Raw genomic sequence first — 24,769 nt, 5'->3', positions numbered from 1 at the left:
TCAAGATACCAAACAACAAATACTGAATAGATAATAGTTAAGTGCAAATAAGTACCGCAAAGAGGCACAATAAACGAAAGTCGCAAAACGCTGTTAAACTCAGGTTTTATTCAGGCCAGTTAAACAATATGAACGTAAGTCGGTTTTTTTTTTATATTTTCGAGATTTCAAGGGAAAACGCAGGCTAATACAAGATTGTAGTAGTATACATATAAAATAAAAGTGACAAGTTCAGCGATAAGTGATAAATAGGCGATAAAACTTAATACCGTGGAAATTTTAAAAGCAATACCACAATGATGGCAATACAAACAGAGATGCGTTTATAGTGTAAATGGCTGAATGCAAATATCTGCGCAACGGAAAGCGGCCGGTGGCCGGTGGTGCAAACTTACCGAGCGATGAAGCCGGGTGTGTACGAAGCAGCGCCGCGTGCGGATAGGCAAGAGGAGAGACCGGGCGGTAGGGATCCGGGTGATCAGTCCGGATGGGAAGGAAAACAGATGGGAGAGCAACGGGGTGGGAGAGCAATAGACGGCGGCGGCGGCGGGCGACGGGATTGCGTCGTCGCAACAGCAAAACCAAAAAGGTCACGGTCAGACCAAAGTCTTCGGCACCAAATGTAGCGTGTGGCTACGGTCTGTGTGTGAATGCGTACGCTAAGCAAACCGGCAAACTGTACGTTTTGTAACTTTATTCATCAACTGGCAGAAAGGAAAAAGGAAAAGTGAAGTGTTGAGGAATGACCATCGGTCAGCATGCGATGAGATGGCTGTATGTAAAATGCCTAGAGGCAAGTAGGAGGAACAGATACATGTATAACGAATGGGCGAACAGGAGTGACCGTTAGGCATACATACAGTACACGCAAATACAGGTAACGGGCGTTACAATATCTTTTATTGGCACGTTGTTGAGTACATTCTGGATGGTGGATGAGTAAAGAGAGCAGCTATGCAAGTCATATCTTTTTACGCTAGCAAATCCCGGTTTTTAAGCTAGCCGTTCCCACAGTGAAATCGATGCTAAGTGTATCTATCCGAAACTTTCAACACTTCACTTGTAGTTTGAACGAGCAAGCTTGTGAAAAGCGGGTTTTTGCGAAAGTGGTACAAAAAGTAAAACCTCCGTTTACGTTGAGCCATGAAAAGTGAGTTTTTCTTTTATGTTTGCCTGCAGTTTTCCTACGATACTGACGGAAATCTACACGAAATGCGACACGCTGGTCTTTCTGCGATTACGGTAAACATTACAAAGTCAATAGTTTGTCTGCAGCCGCTAGCTAACCCAATGCATAAAAGCGGAAATATACAGGAAGCTGGAGAAGACGGATGCAGAAAATATGACGGTTATTTGAATATGAATTTCGTGAATTATCGTGTACATGATACTGATTGTACATACATGATTCGTGTACATGATACTGATTGTTGATGGATTGTTTATTGAGTAGCCAAGCCGAGCACAATTCGGCAATATCACATATTCTTATTCACGAAAGACCTATCAAATATGCTACGGCTAGTCAAATCACCACACTCCGTTAAACAACACCACATTAATACGTACACTACAGATGTAAGACTTCACAGAATTGCCGTGGCTTAAACGGGCATAATGCTACGGCCACACTTTAAGTGCGAAGGCCTTCGCACAGTAGGGAGATGAAAAGTTTCGGTGTCTGATAACGCATCCGTCATTGTAAAGTCTTCTTATAAATATTGTATCAGTAAATAATTTTTGAACATATTAATTAATCAAAATCTTGGCGTTAAATGCCGCCTAAAGTGCTCACTCCTGCATGAAGAGCACAAGGTTGAAGAAATTTTGATCGAAGCAGTACGAGACGGTCCGGATTTGTGGGATCGTGACACCAACGAATTCGCAGATTAATAATATTTAGGATTTTGGTAGAATTTTGGTTTAGCGTTGTAAATTTACTCCAAGATGGAGCAGCTCTCTACCGGAAATCCCGTAAATTTTGCGCTCCTGATTTGCTCAAGGCGGAACTAAACAAGTGGCACACCGACAACTCGCTGACGGTCGTCTTGCTGACCGAAAACTTGCTGACGACTGTTTTCTGACCGATAAAATGTTGACCCGACAGATTGCTGAAACAACAAATCGCTGAACGACATTTTGCTGAACGACAGTTCGCTGACACCGAAGAATTGCTGACGACATTTTGCTGACTGACAGAATGTTTACCCGACAAGTTGCTTACTTACTAAATTGCTGACCGACATTATACTGACCGACGTCTTACGGAGATACGGATACCGACAACTTGCTGAACACAAATTTAATCTAACACCCCTACAATCCTTGTAAAACTCAATTTGGGTGATTATGACCAGACACCGCATCCACTTCCTGCTATTAACGGCTGCCGGCTTATGCAGCAATCTGACAATTCCATTCTTCCGTTTCTCCTTTTTTCTGCTCGAGCGCGTACGAGTGAATTTCATTAAAAACCTATGAAACAGAAAAGACCATGAAACCTAAGAACCCTGAGAACCTAATAAACCTAAGCAGCCTAAGCAGCCTAAGAAACCTAAGAATAACAAAAGAAACCTAAGAATAACCTAAGAAACCTAAGAAAACCTAAGAAATCTAAGCAACCGGAGAATTCTAAGAATCCTAAAAAACCTAAGAAACCTAAGAAACCAAAGAATTACATAAGAATAACCTAAGAAACGTAAGAAACCAAAAAAACGGTGTAAATATTAAAACATTTTTCACAGTTATTAATGTAATAAATATTTAATATTGACTGAGACAATAACATATTCGTGAACTTAACACGGCGTAATAAATAGCAAAAGTTATATTTCAGTTATGACTGTCATAGTATTGCTTCCTTTTTATGAAACCAACGAATATTCTAGTTTCCGCGTAAATATCGATAATGTGCGTTGAACTGGTGAGCAAATTATCAGTCAGCGAGTTGTCGATTACCGACATTTCGCTGACCGACAAGTAAGCTGTCGTTCAGCAAATTAGTTTCAGCAATATGTCGGTCAGCCAGTTTGTAAAAAAGCGAACTGTCGGTCAGCGGTTTGTCGATCAGCAAGTTGTGGTAGTCAGCAACACGTCGGTCATCAAACTGTCGGTCAGCGAAATGAAGGTCAAAGAGTTGTCGTGCTACCAAATAAGTAATCTCGATTTCTTCTAGAAGTTTGATGGAGTTTGAGGGCTCATGTTTTAAGCAAATTTTTTTCAGACATTTTCTTCGGTTCGCACCTCTCGCACTTTTTGGTGCGAAGAAAAGCTTCGAACTGTGCGAAGCAAAAGAGTTCGATAAATTTTGCTTGGAGGCACGTCTTGCACAAGGCATGCCTAAATAGAAGGTGGGACATCCACTCAATGTCGTTGACTTGTTGTCACTTGTCACCATAGTAAACGACGAAATGCGATGTGAAAAACATATGCATACTTTGCTCGAACCATCACCACCATATACGCTAGCTGAAGTACGCGTGCGATGGCCCATGCAGCACGCTGCTAGAATGAAAACCTTCAAAAATTCGTAACTTAGTTAATTTCCGTGCTAAGTTTTTTGTGTAAGCTTAAAAAATACAAAATAATGCATACTGTTAGGAGAACCAGTAATTTTCTGGTTTCGTCATAAGGTTGGCACTGAGAGCACATGTGCTTAGCATAGTCGCCTGTGAGAAACCTCGAATCAGTCCTCCACAGACAGGTACTGTGGCGTAGTGCAGTGGCACTGACGTCACGAGAATGTTGTGTCCGGCGGCGGTCCGCTGCGACCTCTATGTATTGTATTGTCCAGCATGGCAACTGCGGTTGCAGTGTCCCATTGTTGTCCTGATGACAACGATCAGTTGGTTGTTTGCGCCCTCAGTGGCGGTTCATAATAAATACATTATGCCGCCACCTTCAAGTCGTGACAGGTACGTTAACAGAAAAGCCTCACAGTGAATAACCCGAAAATAAAACAAAAAATCAGTTGTTCTGCCTGATAGTATGCATTATTTTGTATTTTTTAAGCATGTACAAAACAGTTCAACACGGAAATTAACAAAGTTACGAATTTTCAAAGATTTTCATTCCAGCAGCGTACTGCATGGGCCACCGCACGCTTACTTCAGCTACGCTGCTGCTAGACAAACTTTGCCAGCTGTATGACAAACAAAATCGACAATGAATTCAAGAAATAAGAATGGACTGCTCTGTAAATAGTATGCTCTCGTGTAACCGTCCAAAACGACCGCCTATATTTTGCCGACTCAGTTTGTTTGCCTTTTCGCTCGCGAGCACATCGAACAAGTGTAATTTTTTATCTAGTCGTTTTGGTGGCCCCCGATTTTTTCACACTATTTAGGGGCCAAAACGACCGGCGGTCGTCTCAGACGACCGGTCGTTTTGGACGGTTAGACCGAGCGCAGCTACTGCTGCACTACAAAAATAAATTACCAATTTAGTGCATTTATCCGACCACTTAAGACGTTTACGTGCGTCGACCGTTAGAAAATGCACAATGATGAAGCGAATATGTATACACTGGGAACGGACGTACCCTCGCACTTGTACAGCCGGTTGATCTTCTGCATATCGACGGAATTAAGGCGACTGATCCAATGCACCATTTGATCATTTATCGCTTCAACCCTGTTTGCCAGCCACACTCACAGCCGTAAAACATGTTAATAGGAAATACCTACCTAATGAACATAGCAATATGTCTTTATCAACATTAATCATCTCATATTAATCATCTCATTATCAACAGTCCCATCTCATATTAATTGTGACAAATTCTTTATTTGAGTGTTTTTATTGAGCGAAGCTCGTCAATATACATAATGCGATTAAAGTGCCAGGTACATTATGCAACATAAGATAACATCAATTTTTTAATGTTTAATTTTTAACTGTGATGTAATGTGCCAGCGCTTGCAATTTTTTATTATTTTGATGGCTATTGGGTATTAATACCACTTAACAATAACCTAAGTATTTTTGTACAAAACTCAGTTTCCGGCTTCGCTTCGGTCTAATAGTGCTAGCCAAAAGCGGTGCACTTCTCTAGTTATATTACCCTTCTAAGCCTTCTTCTAAATTTCAGAAGGATGACGTTCCATCCTACAATGTGGACGCCGACCACAGCTTATTATTATTCTAGTTTCCTAGAGTGCGGTCCCAAAATGATGATACTGCAGTTCCCGCCGATAACAGAGAATATTACTACTCGGCAACGGTTCGAACTGCCGTACCATGTTCTCAGTATTTGAGGACTAATTAGACAGTTTTGAAAGGAGGAAAAGCGGTTCAGCTGACACTGTGGCGGTTAAGTTAGCTAAAGCGAGGCCATCGACATTTGGGCGCACAGCGCAGTTAGCAAGATATTAAACCAAAGAAATGCACTGACTGATTCAGTTTTGGACCGGAGCGCAGGTACTGCTGCAATGCAAAATTAATTTGTCAATTCATCACGACCAACTATTTGACTCAGCATCGGCCAATTCGTCACATTTTCATGTGTATCGACCGTAAGAAAAAAAACAAAATGAGGAAGTAGATTTAAATGCGCGGAGACAGTTGGAATATCAACAAGGGATCAAGTATCAAATGTCATTGCCTTGAGCAGCTGCTTGCGTGTGCGCTTGTGCGGCGGACAGGGACAGTTGCCGGTGCAGGCTGGGCACTCAGGTGGATAACTCGACTGGCGGCGTTGATCGCCCGGTTGTCAGTCATAATCGGTGTCGTACTCCGTTTCATTAACCGCTGACGTGATCTCCTCCAGAATTGCAGTCGTGCTGACTGTGGTCCGGGCGGAAGCCGACGATAAGCCATTGGACAAGGATGTGTCAGTGTCCGTTACGTTCCCTCCCATTACCAAGGGGCGCTCCGGCTCTAAGCAAAAACCGAAAGCATTGCAAGTATTGATTACATCCGCTACCATGAGAGAAAGTATTACGTAAAAAATTTAACACCGCTGAAATGCGCTGCTGTTTAATGCAGTCTACTCAACTGGGAATTACCTGTGATTTTTGGCCTTGTTGTGTCAAGATAGAGCGCAGTGTCAGCAAAACGGGAAGCGTTGTTTGATGGTGGAGAGGCTGTACCGGAACCTAAGGGAGCATTACTTAACAGTTCCGCTAAAGTAACAAAAATTTCTATCTTTCGCGAGCGGTGACAGTGCCACAATTATGTTTCAGTGATCAGCAATGTGCTGCAAAAGAAACTGACACTCAGTACATCTAAAAATTTGTTTATGTTTGTAAATTAGAATACGCTGTGTGACCATTTGACAAAAATGCATACGTACAGTGACCAGAAATGAGTAATAAAAAATGCAAAATTAGAATAGGTACCCATAGTCGGGACTGCACTCAGCTCCAACAGCGAGTCATTCGTAGGAAATTTGCCTGACCAGTTTGTGGACAAGAAGGACGCGGGCGAGATAGTGCCGTCGCCCGTCGAGATTGACGAATTCTGTGTGTCATTGACTGACGAGAATTTTCCGGCTGCGTCTCCATTGTCGACATGCGCGGGTGTGCCTAACAAAAATTGCACTCCGTGCTAAGATGGGCTCCTGCGACGGCATTATACTATTGGTAAATTTCTTCTTACTTGTAATTGAAAGCGAGTAATTCGCAGTCGGCTGGCTAAACAGTTCGTTGGCCACTCTCACCGTTGAGACGTCAAAAAGGTTGGTAAATTCCTCAGTTTTGGCAGTGTCTATAAACATCAACAAGTGGTTTTGCATAGCGCGTTATTTAAGAGTGTTTGGCGGCCACTGGCTATGTCTGATTGCGGAAATGACTGCATTAGAACAGTTTTGGTGCACATAATACAGATAGACTTATAATATTTACAGTGTGTTTTATTATTGATTACTTTATTATGCCGAATTGTAGATACCATTTATCCAAAATTGATCCGGTAACGAGTTTATTGTTAAGGCTTTTTCTAGTTGCCAAAACATTAAATTTACTTGTATTCCAACACATGAGTGGTAAGGAATTAGCACAGCTGCAAGGTAGCCGGATAACAGTAACAAGCGTTGTCCAAAAGACAGTTCATACCGCATGGGCTTAATGGAGAAACGGTAGCCGGCAGCAAACAGGCGACGGCATTCCAAACGGCCAACGGGATAACTGTCCAACGGGAAGCTGCGCTGGTGGCACTGGCCAGAGTCGTCGAGGGAGTGCTGGTGAGAAGTGGCGTGGAAGTCACCGTGGGAGTAGTGGCAGTTGGCAGATGATGAACGGGCTTCTCTGCTAGAACACATAAAACAGCGTTATACTATTAGCTAATTAACGTTAAACTGATAATGAGCAGGCAACAAAGCAGACGTTTCAACGCGTATTACAAGCGTTTCTTTTAAAGCACGCATTGCTGGTGCCTGGTGGTTTATGCGCACTGGATGCGTTGAATACGTTATCCCGTTGCGCGCTGTTTCTGAACTGATTAATTAATGAGATTTCTGTACCACAGACCGACTGGCAGGTACATTTGTGATCGGTCACATGCGTTGTACTCCAGTTCGGTCTTTCAAGTGTGACTACTTGTGTAAGTTGTGTGATCATGTGCAAAGGCGGCGCAAATCGAACCGGAAACGTTTGTATACTACCGGCGTAATTACGCTGACTTACTTATAAATTTACGTTACGCATGCATAATACATGCGCAACGTAAATACTGTGTATAAGAAACGTAATGTAATCTGGTGTATATAATATATATAATTTATAATGTAATTCTGTAGTGCCAAGTAAATTCCGCACCATTTCGTAAAGCGTGATACTGTAGAGGTGTATATGGGGTTCAGCGTTCGCCGAACGCGCCAAACAGCGTCAGGCTGCCAGTAGTAAAGGGCCGAGCGTTGTTCACTTTCGAAAAATCGTTCCTGCTTCAAAACGGCTCTCCATCAAGATTTATAGACTTGAACTAATCAAAAATATATTTTTACAATTTATGTTTACAAAACTTGCGAACTGTATTACGTATTGTTCAGCTTTTGGTTTGAATTGCTTTGCGTACTCGCACGCACTACTAAATATGAATTATTTTAAATTGCTTGTTCAGCCAGTTCATCAGCCAGTAAACAGTGAACCCACTGAAGCCGTTCATACAGCGCTTGCCTAGCATGCTGTACGAAAAAGTGCGAAATTCACTTGGCACCACAGTATAATATAATATAGGTATGTAACATAATATTTAATGTATATAGGGGGAAAATGTGTCTAGCCGAACCAGTGTTTTATGTAAAGCGCTGCTATTAAGATAGCTCATTGCAGGTACTGGTAACAGGTAAGCAGCACTCGTACAACTGCAGGTAAACAGGCTAAAACTGCATTTTAGCCCGGACCTGTCTGGTGCAACTAAAACCACATGTACCGTCAATGCCGCACAGCCTTAATAGCAGCGTTTTACATAAAACGCTGTGCAGCCACAACGTAAACCACCAGCTGGCTTTCATCAGAAGTACAAGGGACTGGTTCGGCTAGACGCACTTTTCCCTCTATATAATGTAATGTAATGCGTAATGCAATATATTTAATACTACATTCATTATGTAAGTCGAAAGCCGGCAGTGTTCTACATGTTTACATACGGTGGACGCGAGCCACCCAAATGCCATGATGGACCAAGTACACAATTATTAGGATTATAGCCATTATACCGACCCTGATCCCAACAAAAAATTAAATATACGACGCATTTCACTAATCCACTGTACTGCTGCCGTCGCCCGCCTGGAGTGTGACGTTACGGCAATACCTACTGCGAAATCTGGCGCGGTACATAAGAACCATTTTTAGCCAAAACGTCAAACTCCAGCCGGCTTGCGGCAGCAAGTACAGGGAGTGCTGAAATGGGATACCGTCATCCCCTCGTATACTTTGTACTCGTGCAGATACAATTATGTCCTAACTGTACCTTATATTATAAAAACGCTTTGGTTTGGTTTGCTAGTTTTAAGATGATTAGATAAAAAATATGTACACAGTACATGTACCGGTAGACCGCAGAACCTAATAAAATGATATGTACTATATAATAATATCTGAAAACAAAATTAATAATTTTAAAGCAGTAGCATCTGGTTGTAAACTTGTAAATCCTCCATCAGCATAAATTTTTATGAAATATTAATAAACGATAGAATATTTTGCAAAATTAGCAATAAAAATTAATATTAATTTAGACGTACACGGTGCTGTAGAGTTGTTGGTGCAATCAAAATAATGCTCATTTGGAAAAGCCACATGAAATTATATGGACAATATAGAGCAATGGTCAGCGCTTGGCTCTTTTTGAAAATAAGAGTAACCGTAGTTTCAACCAAATGTGAATCCTGTCCCAACTTTGGACGTAATCTCTTCTTACGATTAACGATATGTACGTAGACCGAGGAATCAGAAAACAGAACAGGCAACAGGCCAGTCGCCAAAATGAGTGACAAATCAGCCAACGTATAAAGCATAAAAAATAAATTATTATCCCACAAAAGAACTGTAGCGCGGGATCGCATTACAATTGGTCATGAGTGAGTTCGGGGATGCCGCCAGCAGACTCAGCGCATGACGGATGGGGTGGTTTAACTGGCTCACACGAGAACTGGTCAACTCCTCCGCCGTCCACATTCGTTGCGTGTAATCCTATATTACCGACATTGACAATAGTTACTGACTGTGGTTAATGTATTAAAATGGCACTTGTTAGACCCGTAAAACTAAACGCCGTTTCAGTGATATGTCAGATTAACTTTAGGCTGTGGACAAGCAGCCGCGCGTTCTTGATAATTAATCAGGATTATAAATTCAGTAAAAGAAAGATATAAGAAGAATAATAAAAAAAGAGATAACTTTTTTTAGAAAATTTTTTGAAGAAATAAAAGAAATCCAGGTAAATTATTAGTGTTTTTACATCATTATAAAAATGGGTTTGCAGATGGATGATATCATGGTAATATCCTTAATACTGGCTGTCGTTAAGGGGTTGCAAGTGTGACACTGCGACTGAACATGTTGTGTATAAAGCGCTATTTAATTAGGGAATTTTACCGGACGCGGTCTTGTTTACAGCCACCACCTTCCGCCTTTCTGTGATAGTTATTAACGATAGTTGTGCACCTTATTGTTATGTTCCGCTTCGTACTCACCCTGCGGCGATACGTGGACGTGGTACGCTTGCCCGACACGTAGCGGACACCAGAGTATTTTCTCGTTACTCTCCCAGGGACACTTGTCGAAGTACGCACAGGCATAGACGCCCCGGTCCGCCAGTTTGATGGAGTGGATCCACAGTTGTCCATCCGGCACGTTATTGACGATGTTCACATCGTGGTCTAGTTCCACCGTCATCGCGCGGCCTCGCATGATGTTACTGTGAATCTGCTCGGCGATCTTATGTCCGTCCTTGGTCCAGTAATACGCGCCGCGCAGTGTCCGCTCGCGATTGAACACCGGCAGGTGGATGCCGCGGTGGACACTCCAGTGGCTGGCAGGTGACTTTCACCGTGGCGCCTTCCTCAACGTGTAACTGCTTGTGGGACGATGGCAAGCGATCTACATATACAGGGATGACGTCAGAGTATATCATTAAATACTATTCATGCGCAGCATTCAATACACTGTCATTTCAGTTTACGTCATCGGCCTGAATCCTGCACCAGAACAGGTGTGCCATGTGCAAAAATACCGGAGTTTAATAGAAAAATATCAGCGCCCGTTTCAGCAAATAGTAATTTCAATAATAATTTTGTTAGAAACCAAACTAACCCTTTCGTGATAAATAAATTAAAAACATATGACGGTTATAACCTATATGTACAGCTTTTTATTTCCATGCAGAACATTACATTTAACGTGTCCCAGGGACACTGAGGCCTTCATGTACTATACATTATTGTCAAACCAGACAAATATTTCTGTATTTGAAATCGACGGAAAGTTCTGTATAAAAAGCTGAGTGATTTAAATTACCGTTTGTTAAGGTGTTGATCATGCAGTTGAGATATCGAGCATAGTCAAAATCGTGGCTGGCGTACGGTTGATAGACGTAATTAGCCAACTCGCACTGGGCCACTTGACTATGATAAGGCTCTTGTTCCCAGGGCGGGAGTGGCGGCGGCGGAGCGGACCGCGGACAGCCGTCCGTCCAAGACGGTTCCATAGCGATCAGGCCAATTAGTAAGACGCTCTTTCCGAGTAGCATACTGGTAAAGAATGATGGCTGCCGTACGTTCACTTAAGGGAAGTGGGCCGGTACATGGTACCAAATTCGTGTACATGTACGAAAACTTTCACTTTCGCGCACTCCCAAACACATTTTTGTTTCGGTTTATGATATTTTGTAGCCAGAAGATTTGTTTACACTGGCGTGAAAACGTTTGTGCGCGCAACATCCGGTTCGGGAGTTATGGCTGTCAGAAAATTCCAAAAAGTTTAAATGCATTCAGGTGTACCAAAAGTCTCATTATGGACCGATCTCCCTCAGATTCTGCACGTAAATGCACATAACCACGAAGAACGTTTTTACACCGATCCACTGTCCTAGCATTTTTTTCAAATTTTAAAATGAATTTCAAAAATTTTAAAATTCATTTTAAAATTTGAAAAAAATCATGGAAGTCTACAGTATATCGGTGTAAAAACGATCTTTATGGTTATGTGCATTTACGTGTAAAATCTGAAGGAGATCGGTCCATAATGAGACTTTTGGTACACCTAAATGCATTTTAACTTTTTGGAATTTTCTGACAGCCATAACTCCCGAACCGGATGTTGCGCGCACAAACGGTGTTCACGCCAGTGTAAACAAATCTTCTGGCTACAGAATATCATAAACCGAAACAAAAATGTGTTTGGGAGTGCGCGAAAGTGAAAGTTTTCGTGCATGTACACGAATTTGGCACCATGTACCGGACCACTTCCCTTTACGACAAACGGCCGCAAAAAAAAGCGTTTAAAGCAGACAGCAGTTGGCCAAGGTCAAAAAGAGGAAGGAATAAATAAAGGAAGGAATGTTTTTTGGTCAAAAGGAGGAAGGAATAAATAAAGGAAGGAAATTTCGTGGTCAAAAGATGAAGGAATAATTAAAGGAAGGAATGTTTTTTGGTCGAAAAGAGGAAGGAAATTTCGGTGGTCAAAATGAGGAAGGAAACTTTTTATGCGGTGAAAAATCGAAAGTATTTCATACATCGTAGGGAGCAAAATTCGCAGTTATTTGAAAAGCTTCTTCTGGAATAGCAAAAAATACTATATGCAGACAGCCGGTTTACTTCTTGTGTAGAAATACTACTGTAAATTGTAAAAACAATTGTTTGAGCGCTTCTCGAAAGTTCATATTACAGTGGACTGTAAAAACCTGTTACATTCGGTCCGCGACCGAATGACCAGTAAAAGTAAATGGCCGAGACCAAATGACCAATAAACGCGAAACGCGCAAGACTTTGAACACCTGCATCTTGCGCATTTCCCAACGAAAACTATCAACCGATATCTCAAACGGGAGAGAACAAAATTTCAAGAATTTTGATACCAAACGTGTCATCCTTTATGAGGTCTAAGAGAAAATCGAGCCATTTTAGTTTGTCGTAGACGAAGCATACGATTTCTGTGTGAGATCACTGAGAACTGGAGACAAACAGTGCATTCAAATCTTATGTTATGTCTACGAGAAACTTTAGGTGGGTGGATTTTCTCTTAGATCTCACTAAGAACAACCTATATGGTATCAAAATTCTTGAAATGTTTTTCTCTTTCTTTTGAGATATCGATTGATGGTTTTCGTTGGGAAATGCGCTAGGAGCAAGTGTTAATATCAACAGGCCGATGGCCAGTTCCGAATTTGCCTGTTAGAGTACAGAAAAGTGCCTGGTTGCGCGCGTTGTAACACCTTTTCGCAGTCCACTGTATGAGTATGTCAATTTTTGTCAGTATCTGTACAGTATAAGGTCTTAATATATAGTGGTTTTCTCTGCTTTTCATGCTTCCAGCGTTGCGTATCAAGCAGCAAAAAATGGTACGGTATAATAGAAATAAGGCGATTACTGAATTATCAGATGTAGGTTAAGTTCGTACATATGATCAGTTCATTCTTACTTGAGTTATTCTGCTTCTGATAAAAGCTGAAAACAAAGGTTCTCTATGGCGTACACTTGTTCTCCGGAACTTTTAGAAGTTCCACATCGAAATACCAGTTATTACTTGTCTTCCTTGATTTACCTGTTATGGTATTCAAGTTTATGCAGCAAAAAGAAATTGTAATACAAGAAAGCCAAAGTAAGTGTACATAGCTAGTTAATATGCGACAAAGTAGGTTACCATCCCAAAAAGCAAGGAAATCAACTGTGACAAACAACGTACGCGAAAAAGCGGCAGCGTAAGTGACCTCACAAGAAACAAGGAAATTAATTATGACCACAATGTACGCTGCAAAGCAGTTGAACAAACTAAAGTAACAAAATTAACTGTTGTCAAATAGCTCTCCGCGAAACTTTACGATAGTTTTCAGTTCCTCTGGTGTAAAACGCACTGTTTCGTCCAGCTGATTTGCGAATGGCAGGGAAAACTTTGGGTGCCGCTTTTGAATGTAGGAAACTTTCAAACAGCACTTCCGACTTTTGGGCTGCTTAATAATAGCTTTGCTGCCACTCCCGCTGACATAGTCCAATTATTTTCGCATAATTATCAGATTTTGTTTTGGAGGATTGTCGATAAACTTCTGGCGGCAACCAGGACAAACGGTATTTTCGTGAATGGAGTTATCTCTGGTTATGATGAAAGGCTGGTCACCCATTTGCCATGGCTTCAGTTTTCTTCCGGTAATAGCAGCGCAACATGGACACGGTCCTACGAGAATGGTAAATTGGTGAAAAAATTAACGGAAAAATGAATAATAACTAATATTCATTTGAACTTAGCGGTGCGTCCCTAAAATTAAAACGTAGAGTAAAGTATAAAGAAACGCTTATAATTTTTTGCATATTTCTGGAGAATAATACCATAGTCGTTACTCTGGTTGCGAAAGGCAGGTGCTGAATAGCTTGAATTAAACAACTATTACTAATATTTAAATAACAGAATTTAGTTTCTTAGCTAATGGTTGATTGAACAATTAAACGTGTTGCGAAAAGGCTCACCTGGTGACCTTTCTCTTTTAAGCTTTTGCTCAGCAGCTTCCAGTTCTTGCAGTTGAGGATGCTGCAACATTTAAATTAAATTACTAGATTTCAAAAGTGGAGCAGTCTGCAAGTTAGTATTTTAGCGCGATTAGTGTACCCCGCCGCTGTATTATTTTTCCTATTTTGGATAGAAGTATACAATAAAATACCATGCAATTTGCTAGAACAGCTTTGATATTCATTGCATATTACTCGCATGTATACTGGTATTACGGGTTAACCACGCTAGAATAAATACGGCACGATAACTGCGCAAATACCATGAAGTAAGTTCGCGCGTCATACTAGGCTTACCGATCCGGAAGTAGCTCGCACACTGGATAGTTTCACTCGCTTCGCCTGACCGCTTTCATTGTCCTAATGAGCAAAACAGCAGTATGCGATAAAAAAGAAGCATTTGTAAGAACAACATAATTTTTTTAAAAATACCAACCGGTTTATCAGCCAACCGTGTACTGAACATTCGCACTTGTCTGTCGTCATCATCAGCATCCACCACAACACTCTGTAAGTAAAAACTTGGTTTGTTATTCATATATCAGATATGCCGCCGACATAATTTTCGTACACTTGACGAGCAAGGGTGATCTGGTTTCCGTGGAAGATCCCCGACAGCAGCCAGCCCGGACCGCATTGTTGCTCCTTGAGACAACTTTCTGTCACCTTTACGCTTATCACCACCTTTTCTACCCTTTCCTTCCGATGTCGGGCCTATAACTTTTGGAAATGCCGGCAAACTATCTCTTGCATTAGCTAAGAATTCCGGCATTCGCTGTTTCAAATGCGCAACTGACATTATATCCGCGCAAAATTGCTTAGCTTTGAACGTGGAGCAGCTGCACTCTGCCCGATCATTCTCCATCCACTTAACACGGTGAAACCCGCCACTTCGGTCTTCAGCCAGGAATATGTTGACTCCCATTTTTGACGGAGCAGCCTGTACCTTTCCGCCGCTGATTGGCTCGGTAGCTGAGCGCCAGTATTGTTTAAAGTCTACCGACAGATGCGACTCCTCGAAGGACGTTTGCAGTTTAACAGGTTCAGGTTTCAATTTCCCAACGCAGTACGACGGTCAAGCAAAGGGTCTGACTTAATGTCCCCACCAAACAATGAACGTAAGACTGTCCGATACTTGTGGTCGTCGTATAAGATGTCAAGCGAACACTGACGAAAGGGCGCTGTGTTTGATAAGATCAACTCACCGCTACCTACAAAAAGCATGATTGTAAGCTCGTTAGGTGGAACTCGTAACTCGCAATTCAGTAGCTAAATGAATAGTCATCATCTTTGCCTGGAAATTCTCCAATCTAATTTTAACTGAATAGCAGTCAGAATCTTTTAAATGTGGAGGTGGTTACAGCTGGTTGAAATTTTCTGTTGCTGCATTCCAAAGTCTGGTGCTCCTTTAAAAATTTTACCAAGGATGCCGATCATAACGTAGACTTTACAATACTCTCCCATAACTTTCATCGAATTAACACCGCAACAAAATTAATACAAATTCACCTGTTACTGCAAAGTTCAGACTCCCTTCTCCGGCGCGCCACATCACCGAATTAAACCGAATTAAACTGTTAAAAAAGAACGGCAAGTATTGATTGTGACTATTAAATGTCCTGGGCCGAAAGTACCACCTTTTTGAAGCCCACTGTAGTTTGCTCATTTGCTGTGGCTTTGTGAATATGGTCAAATTTGCTTCAAACAAACAGGCGCACTCACTAAAATGGTATAACGTTATGTGCTTTAAAATCTTACTCTTACCCGAAAGAGCAAATGTCTTCGCAAGTAGTGCTTGAGACTGTGAACAGACGACTGGAATGAGGTGTTTTCTTCTGTCGTTTCGATTCTTGCAACGGATCATAGTGCAATGGAAATACACGTCAGCTTCAAGACACAGCTTTGTCATGATGTCTGCCATCTCCGATTTCTTGCTTGTAATCTTGGCCCGCTTGACCTGCCGTTTGTCACGCGGTAGTGACAAAGGGTTGCAACTTCCCTGTATGGCAGCTTGTGTTGATACCTCTACAATTTCCTCCACAGCCAAGCGCTTTTGTCCGGAAACATTTTCTTCGATGATTTTCCGTGACAGCCCTGTTGTGCCGTTGAACGGCAAGTCATTCATGGAGTTGCCGTGGGCAGGAACCATGAATGGTTTTGGCTGACAATCTTTATCCCACCGGCAATCCACGACGGCAAGCCGATTTTGCGTATTGATGTAGAGCGTTTTTTTAAACGACTCGCATGTTTCATTGTAGAAGTACAGTGTTTTGACGCCGTTAACAGGTCCAAATCGACCGTTATATTTCCAAACGCCAGCGCCATCAGGTCGCAGTTCGGGGTGGCTATCCATTTCCCCCAATCGGATTAAAAATATCCCATCTCTTGCATGGTTTTGGAATCCACCAGGAGCGCGTGGTAGTGGTACCACCAAGCTCGTCTCGTCGTAGTCGTTTTGGATGATGTCCATACAGAACGTTCTACGTTGTTTGGATGTAAGAGCCGGTCTTGGTTTGTAAAACCACAGCGAACCAAAACTGCAATCGATGAAACTGTATACCGTGGTTGCCGTAATTTGAATTATTGATTCAAAAGCTTCATTTTTCAGAATGTATAGAAAAATTTAAATGGGAAATGGCACTAATCTCAGAAACAGACGGCGTTTTGACATTTCTCGAATGAAACGGATTTCACATTCATACAAAAACTGATTAACTTTTCTTTTCTAAAACCCGAAACGTTAGCCCTAATTAGTCAATATTTAGTTTGGGGAAAATGTTGCTAGTGATTCGCACCTTGTCTTAACGAAATTCTCCTCGTCATCAGCAGCGTCGATTTCCATAACCACCTCCACATAACCATCATCGATTTCGATAGCCGCAAACGGTATTGGTTGCTCACTTCCGCAATCGATGCATGGGAAGCCGAACGATGGTAAATTTGATCTTTGCCATTGTCGCCCCTAAATTATTGTAATATTAAACAAAAACAACGTATAAGTACATAGTACTACATACAGCCATAACGCGCCAGGTTTGGGCAATTTTCCTCAAAAATTGCTATAGGTCACCCACCAACAAAATATGTAATTTTTGTATGAATACCGTATGTGATAAGCATTTTGTTCCCAGATTTAAGTTGAGGCTTATCTGCATAAAAATGCGGCTCTGCCCATGAATCGTGGTGACCTCCCTTTTACAATTTGTTCAACAAATCCGATAATGCTAATGCGTATTATCAAACTGGGAACCTACTGTTCCCGCTGTTCACGCTGTTCACCAACGTTGCCGCTATCAGGTGATGCGTCCTGGTTTTCGTCAAAGCAGGAAACGGGAAACGGGTCTCCGTATTGCGGGTTCGTAACGTCGAAGTCCTCCGGAAGATCGGCAAATTGGTCACGTTCCGAGTATGGGCTAGAGTCATGGTATTCTAACTGGGTATCACTGCTGCAAGGAGATCCAGTGTAAACGTTTAATCGTATTTTATTACTTATTAATCAACAGTAATTTTCGCTATCACAAATTTTCGGTTGGTGAAAATTAATTTGTAATAGCGAAAATGCATTGCAGGCGTCCAGATATGGGAAATGAAATCGTCCTGCAAAGCAATCATAAAACATTTAAATTTATTGTCATAACAGCGATTGCTTTCGCTGTAGCGATACCGGCGAATGGCTCGCAGACCGCCTTATAGTATTTCGTCGCTTTATTTCGGCTGTAGTCCCAATTCGCATGAAATTTAAACCGGTTGGATTTTTCTTCTGAATACGAGTCATACATCTAGACGCGTTTAAATTTAATTTTTTTAAAGTTGACTATATAGCTTTTTAATAACATTTATATGGAAAGACGGTAGTTTCATATGTGTCGGATGAGCGGCCAACAGAAAAAGGCATAAGATTCACAAGTGTGCACGGCGGTACCTGATCGCTTACATCACTGACTGATAATGCCTTAGCAGTTATAATTTATCTCATTCGTCAACAAGTCATGGTTTCACAACTTTTATTTCCAGAAAAAACTAATTTCAGCTGACAAGCATCTGTCGGCCGCTAAGTTCCACACATTTAAACCAAAATGTCTATGTGTCAAGCTCCGTAGCATACACTTAAACACTTTATCTCATAATTTGATTAACAATAAATCTTTTTCTTTGCTTCACTTTTTAAAACGAAAATGATCAAGTTGATGCACGCACATGCATCCTTATTCTGAAAATAAGGTGACCTGCCGCTTCCCTTTCCATTAACCTAATGTGATGTTGTACGGTTTAATTTATAATGCGTTGCAGCACTTTCGACCTTATAGAGAGGCTCGTCCCTATAAAATAGTATATAGGGATAAATCTCTATAAAGCTTGCTATTTCTTAAAAGATTAGGTTTTTCTTGATCGTTTCATTCTTAAGGGAAGTGAGCCGGTACATGGTACCAAATTCGTGTACGTGCACGAAAACTTACACTTTCGCGCACTCCCAAACACATTTTTTTTCGGTTTATGACGTTTTGTAACCAGAAGAGTTGTATACACTGACGTGAAAACCGTTTGTGCGCGCAACATCCGGTTCAAGAGTTATGGCTGCTGCAAAATTCCAAAGGGTTTAAATGCGTTCAGGTGTACCAAAAGTCTCATTATAGACCGATCTCTCTCAAATTATGCGCATAAATGCGCATGCCCATGAAGATCGTTTTTACACCGATCCAGACTTCCATGATTTTTTTCAAATTTTAAAATGAAATTTAAAGTTTTTGAAATTCATTTTAAAATTTGAAAACCATGCTAGAACAGTGAATCGGTGTAGAAACGATCTTCATGGGCATGCGCATTTATGTGCATAATTTGAGAGAGATCGGTCTATAATGAGACTTTTGGTACACCTGAACGCATTTAAACTTTTTAGAATTTTGTAACAGCCATAACTCCCGAACCGGATGTGGCGCGCACAAACGGTTTTCACGCCAGCGTATACAACTCTTCTGGTTACAAAACGTCATAAACCGAAAAAAAATGTGTTTGGGAGTGCGCGAAAGTGTAAGTTTTCGTGCACGTACACGAATTTGGTACCATGTACCGGCCCACTTCCCTTAATAATCTATTATGAAATCTGCCTCTAATACAGCAATTATGCATAAGGCTCAGTATGCATCATTATGTATCTTTATATCCGTATATACGTAATACAAGCATATAAGTAGCTATTAACAGATATTTCATTATACAGGTCGATCGCACCAAGTGTGGGCAGTAACAAAATATTTCCATTTGCTACCGTTGAACCACATAATCGTTTTCTTATTTGTTTATGATAGTTCGTGTTCTAGAGAAACGTTTTTATTCATATTTCTGCGGCAGAAGTTAATACGCACGGAACAGAAGCGGAATTTTTACTTTCACTTTTGCCCCAAAACTCGCACAGCTTAATAGGAAATATTCATGTCCAGTCAATAATTTTTTTAAAAATTTTGGATGCGTGAGAACTACCAAAGATTATTGTGGTTTTCTAGTGGTCTTTTTCTCACGTCCTTTGAACCATTAACATCTGACCCAACGTGATCCGCGCTCTAGGCAACCACATTCTTCGGATGGTAGCTTTTAACATATAAGTCTATGGGAGACACTTTTGTTTTAAGCTTGCTACAGAGCACTGTGCACTCCAGAATCTTTTGCTACCCGTTAACGAATTCCTTTAAAGCCACTCCATGGTTTACAAAAAGGTTTGTTGAAAAACATCAGATGCTGAATTTTTGAGAAGGGCGGTTGTAATCATTAAAAAACTGACCCCTACCCTCTCCCATTAAGCCCCGCCCTACTCGTTCTGGACGCATCAACAGATTTCAGGTTTGACATCACTGGATCCGCAATAAAAAGTTGCACTAAATAAGATGAAAGTAAACAACAAAATTGTTTACAGAATTATTTTTCAAATTATTTTACTCAACTGCCCACACTTGGTGCGATCGACCTGTATATTATAGATATTATATTAATCACCTTCACAGATCTGGTGAGAGATCTACGTAGAAGAGTACGCACAATAACAGCGATACGACTTCCTGGCTTATGTGCTCGTATTTTGCAGCAGCTAGAAAGTGACTACGACACTGTAGGTGATTAAGTGCACATACTCGTAATTTTTCACATGAAATAACAACCGATTAGATTAATTGCTGCAAAAAATGAATGAATGTATCTGTAAATTAAAGCGATTTCTAAGCACAAAACTGAAACGGTCTGCTCTTATCTGTAGTACTTACTGCTGAACTTACAGCAGTATATAAACAAAACCGCGGAATTAATGCTTTAATTACTTTATCTTTCGAATTTATGTTCATTAATCATTTCGATTAATAAACAGAAAACATTAAACGGTTAACAGCTTCATTCTCACAGCAGACGCGCACGGGCGCGCACATAAGAATAACACATAACATCATTACTAATGTCAAAAAAAGTCTTTTATCAGGATTTCACACGGAGGCGCGTCGCAACGGCTGAACGCGTCATACAGTTCCATTGCGCGCGGCAAAAGTTGTCAGTAATGCAAAAGTTGTCAAAAATTAAAGTGACCATCCATACGCAAACCGGCATGTGTCCGCCGAATGCAGTGAGCAAAAATGTTTTTTGCATAAAAACCGAATTAATTAAATGGTTGTTGCCGGTGTCATTTCTACCAGTCGAAAACTATTGCAACATTTATATATAGAATGACAACTCCTGCTTGTTGATTAATAAAGAAATCGCCTATAGAAAATAACCCGCAAAGGTTTGTTGTGGGTGCGTTATCGCTACAGAATGCATAATGATTTCAGCATTTAGAAGACAGCCGCAACGAATTGTTGAGGGACACAATTTGTACCAACAAATTTATTAAGGGCTCGACAGCATGTGTTTGTATGTATGTTAACGGATAAGTAATTGTTTACTGTCGTAGCGATCGGTATTTACAACAGTTTCAGCACGTACCCTTGTGATGGTAATCCTCCGTCGATGTATGTTTTCACGAACCACGAGGGTAACTCCTGTGGCGGCTCTTGTTTAATGGCATGGTCCGCTAAAGCCGATGCCGGTGCTGACCTATCAAATTATTCGAGCAACTCATTAAACGACACCACGAAACGATTGTGTTGAGTACAGTATAACGGCATTAATAAACCTAGATAATTTTTGTTTGAAGTTCCCGGTATCTTAACCTAATTCGTAACCATATTATGGTAAGAAAAGGGAAACAATAAAGCAATAATTCAGTTTGATAATAAAAACCATATAGTGTAGTAAAAATGAAAAAGTGCACGTGTACATGCCGGAACCATATTATTGGTACTTTGTGGGCATTGTTGCGCTGCATCACTTACTTGCTAGCTTCGCTCAACTGTGGTGCCGGTGTCCCTTTACTGTAATCACAAGGATACGTTCCTATGTACTCAACGTCATCATCGGGAGCAACAGTCTCAGAAGAATCCATACTGGGTACTAATTAGTATTTGTATTTGCGTGAAATGAATTATCGGGTTTTTTGCGAGAATTTCCGTAAATCCACGCACGATCCATGAGTTCGCTAAAGGTACGCAAGACTAAACCATGATGCTGCACTTTGGTAAGATGAGTGAAGGAATAATAACCCTGGCCAACATGTGCAAACTTTCTTACCCAGTCTACCACTGAGATTTCATTGCATTCTGTAGAAAAAGCAGACGCCTTACATCAACTGATAAGTCACGTATCATTACACGAACGCATACTCGGATACTATCAAATCATAAAGCCTCCCGCCAAAACGGTGCAGACGTTTTCTCTGTTGTGTAATTTACAGGGGGCTAATGCTCCGTGCAAAGGACAATAAACTTCCATTATATTATATTGTAAATGGGGAATGGTAATGTCGAGCCGAATTTAATTTTTTGAATGTGGGCTGCCCAGTCGGACCGCCCTGCCCAGTAGCATTTCTGCAAAATGCAGTAAACCGGCAGTCCGCATACAGTGTTCTTTGCTGCATTTCTGCAAAATGCAGTAAACCGGCAGTCCGCATACAGTCACATAAGAACATTTCAAAAACTCTGTGCGATTTCTGCTTCCTATTTTTTCACCGCACACAAATTTCTTTCCTTTTTCTAACCATCCTTTTTTGCCCATCGAAATTTCCTTCCTCTTTTCGACCCAAAAATTTCCTTCCTTTCAAAATTCCTTCCTCTTTTTGACCACGAAATTTCCTTCCTTTAAAAATTCCTTCCTCTTTTTGACCAAAAAAGTTTCCTTCCTTTATTTATTTCTTCCTCTTTTTGACCTTGGCCCAGCAGCTCATGCACAATTTGAAGCAGGCAAAGCGTAATATTCTGACGCAACAGATTCAGCAAGTATGTGACAGTCTAAATGCAAAAATCAGAGTACAAAAGAATTTTCAACAAAATAGTGAAAATGGCAATCTGGAAACCACAGCTAGCCATGGACTGCGTGCAAATCGAACCGGGAGTGTGAGTGGCCCGCACTATATATTTTGTATTGTGGAGTAATCAACAAAAAAAAACATATCGGACAAATTTCACCAAAAGCTTGCCGTGATACACAAAAGAGAAAAAGTGGGGCTTGGATGGGCTTTCGTACTGCTCCAAAAATCCGCCTGGAAAATTAAATTTACGATGCTACATAGTACGATGAACTCGAGTAAACTACAGAGTAGTTTTGTATTGTAATTAGAATATATAGAGAACTTATGGTTTAATAGAGAACCTTCTTTTTGCATTAAGTTGGGAGACTTAGAGACGTGTGACTATGATTAGATGAAATGCGCATATTAGTACTGATTATAATTAAGTTAAATTAACTAAGCCGCGAATAGCCGTACAATCGTGGCATCGTGCCTAGTACTGCCTACAGATATCATAGATAGCGGTTTAGCTCAGAAAAGTTATTGGACCGCGCAGTCACGTATAGAGTACCCTTTGAATACATAATTACGATACGAGCGGTGCGGGTACAGTACATATACCAAACAGCAAAAATACTAATAACGCAAACTCATGAAACCGTTTTTTACTCTGAAAATGTAGGCGGCACAAAACAGTTAATTATTTTAAGAATTATCCGCCCACGTAAGGACGAAACAAAATCCGAAAATATCGATCACTGGCAAATAATATAGGAATGCGTGTGGTCGAAAAAGTACGACCACGGACGGCGCATGCTGCAGCCATTCAGCTTTGTGTCGATATCGTTCTTGCCGGGCACGTACCAGTCCGACCATTGACCGCTAAACCACTGCAGTTTGTAGGCGGCAATCTTTCCCTGGAGGATCTGCACATCCACGTCCGCATTAAGGCTAGCTTTCCAGCGGGCATCATTGGTGGCTGGTTCGCTGTCCACATACCGGCACGTGTTCTGCGAGGTCAGGTCGTAAACCACGCACTCCTCGTCGTTGCATTGGCCTGCTGGAGCCGTCCACGATCCAGCGGGATTCTGAGATCCCGGACAGCCACCGCCTTGGGCGCAGCGGTACCCTGCCAAACACAGTACAAATATAAATGTACCACGCATCTTATCGTCAAATTACCAGAAATCAAATTGCTACGAACGTCAGTACAACTAACTGTACACACAACGCGTTTTCGTTCAGATATATTGCGAAACCACCGCCATCAAACTGTAAACATGCTTTGTTTTTTTTATAGATGAATGCCATTTTTATTGCTGTTTCGGTCTGTTGTGCTAAATTCAAAAACTATGCGGTACCACCATGAACTTATGCCGTGTGCTACTTCATTGATTGGTGGTTGGCTAACGGACGGAAATAAACTCCATTTTTTGAACGCCCAGAACCGTCTCTGCTGAATTCTTCGATTCCAAGTGCAGGATATTGTTGTCAACGATCGCAAAATTACGGTATTACTTTATTTGCGTGCTTTGTTCCAGGCTTAATGATATCTAGCGCAATCAAATCTCGGTCAGTTTTTTATGACCGAGACGGTCAGAATGTTTTTCTTGCATCTGAATGTACCGCGGTGTAAAGTGGCAAACAGCGCAGCACAAGCGCGCAGTCATCTGGGTGCTGTATTCGGTCATCGAGCCTTTTTAATGTTAAGTGCTGTTTAATACTAAATCATAAAAGTGCAAAACCATAAATATGCGTTCGCAACGACGAACAACAACGCAGACAGATGAAGTACCGTATTATTACTGTTTGACTATGTTCAATGAACCTGTAGTATTTCACCTTCGTCTAACAAAGCAGTCATACTGCTTTGAGCTTGTAGTTGTACTGTTACTCGAAGATTTTTGACCTCTGATATTTGCCCACACAGCTTACCGTACAAATGCGTTGTACACTGATCTTTGTGCTGTTTTTGGCAGGATACCGTTGCGCCCAAGGTGGTGGTTGCCCGGCATCGCAGAATCCGGCTGGATCGTGGACTGCCCCAGCGGGTCAATGCAGTGACGAGGAGTGTGTCGTTTACGACCTGACTACACAGAACACCTGTCGGTATGTGGATAGCGAGCCAGCCACCAATGATGCCCGCTGGAAAGCCAGTCTCAACGCTGACATTGACGTACAGATCTTATATGGGAAGATTGCCGCCTTCAGAATTCAATGGTCCAATGGTTGGTCGGATTGGTACGTGCCTG

The 24,769-nt window shown here is 41.3% G+C and overlaps 3 protein-coding genes across 3 annotated transcripts; all 3 read right to left on the bottom strand.

Annotated features, from left to right (window-relative positions):
• Positions 1-5,477: 5,477 nt before the first annotated feature.
• LOC129599046 (uncharacterized) lies at positions 5,478-11,167 on the bottom strand. The gene is made up of 5 exons (XM_055497176.1): positions 10,959-11,167; positions 10,136-10,541; positions 6,339-6,524; positions 6,006-6,095; positions 5,478-5,877 (listed from the first exon to the last, which is right to left on the bottom strand). Exons 2-5 carry the CDS (start codon positions 10,350-10,352, stop codon positions 5,711-5,713), a joined length of 660 nt encoding a protein of 219 aa, XP_055353151.1. The 5' UTR covers positions 10,353-10,541; positions 10,959-11,167; the 3' UTR covers positions 5,478-5,710.
• A 2,483-nt stretch (positions 11,168-13,650) lies between these two features.
• On the bottom strand, positions 13,651-14,795 carry LOC129599049 (uncharacterized). The gene is made up of 5 exons (XM_055497180.1): positions 14,730-14,795; positions 14,595-14,666; positions 14,456-14,518; positions 14,120-14,180; positions 13,651-13,829 (listed from the first exon to the last, which is right to left on the bottom strand). The coding sequence occupies exons 1-5, from the start codon at positions 14,793-14,795 to the stop codon at positions 13,651-13,653; spliced, it is 441 nt and encodes a 146-aa protein (XP_055353155.1).
• Positions 14,796-22,943: 8,148 nt separating this feature from the next.
• Positions 22,944-23,778, bottom strand: LOC129599045 (uncharacterized). Its single transcript, XM_055497175.1, has one exon. The coding sequence runs from the start codon at positions 23,681-23,683 to the stop codon at positions 23,273-23,275; it is 411 nt and encodes a 136-aa protein (XP_055353150.1). The 5' UTR covers positions 23,684-23,778; the 3' UTR covers positions 22,944-23,272.
• Positions 23,779-24,769: the final 991 nt, after the last annotated feature.

Source organism: Paramacrobiotus metropolitanus, unplaced genomic scaffold (assembly GCF_019649055.1).
Source record: "Paramacrobiotus metropolitanus isolate TYO unplaced genomic scaffold, Prichtersi_v1.0 Parri_scaffold0000136, whole genome shotgun sequence".
NCBI lineage: Eukaryota > Metazoa > Tardigrada > Eutardigrada > Parachela > Macrobiotidae > Paramacrobiotus > Paramacrobiotus metropolitanus.
This window is presented reverse-complemented; position numbering and strand designations above follow the sequence as displayed.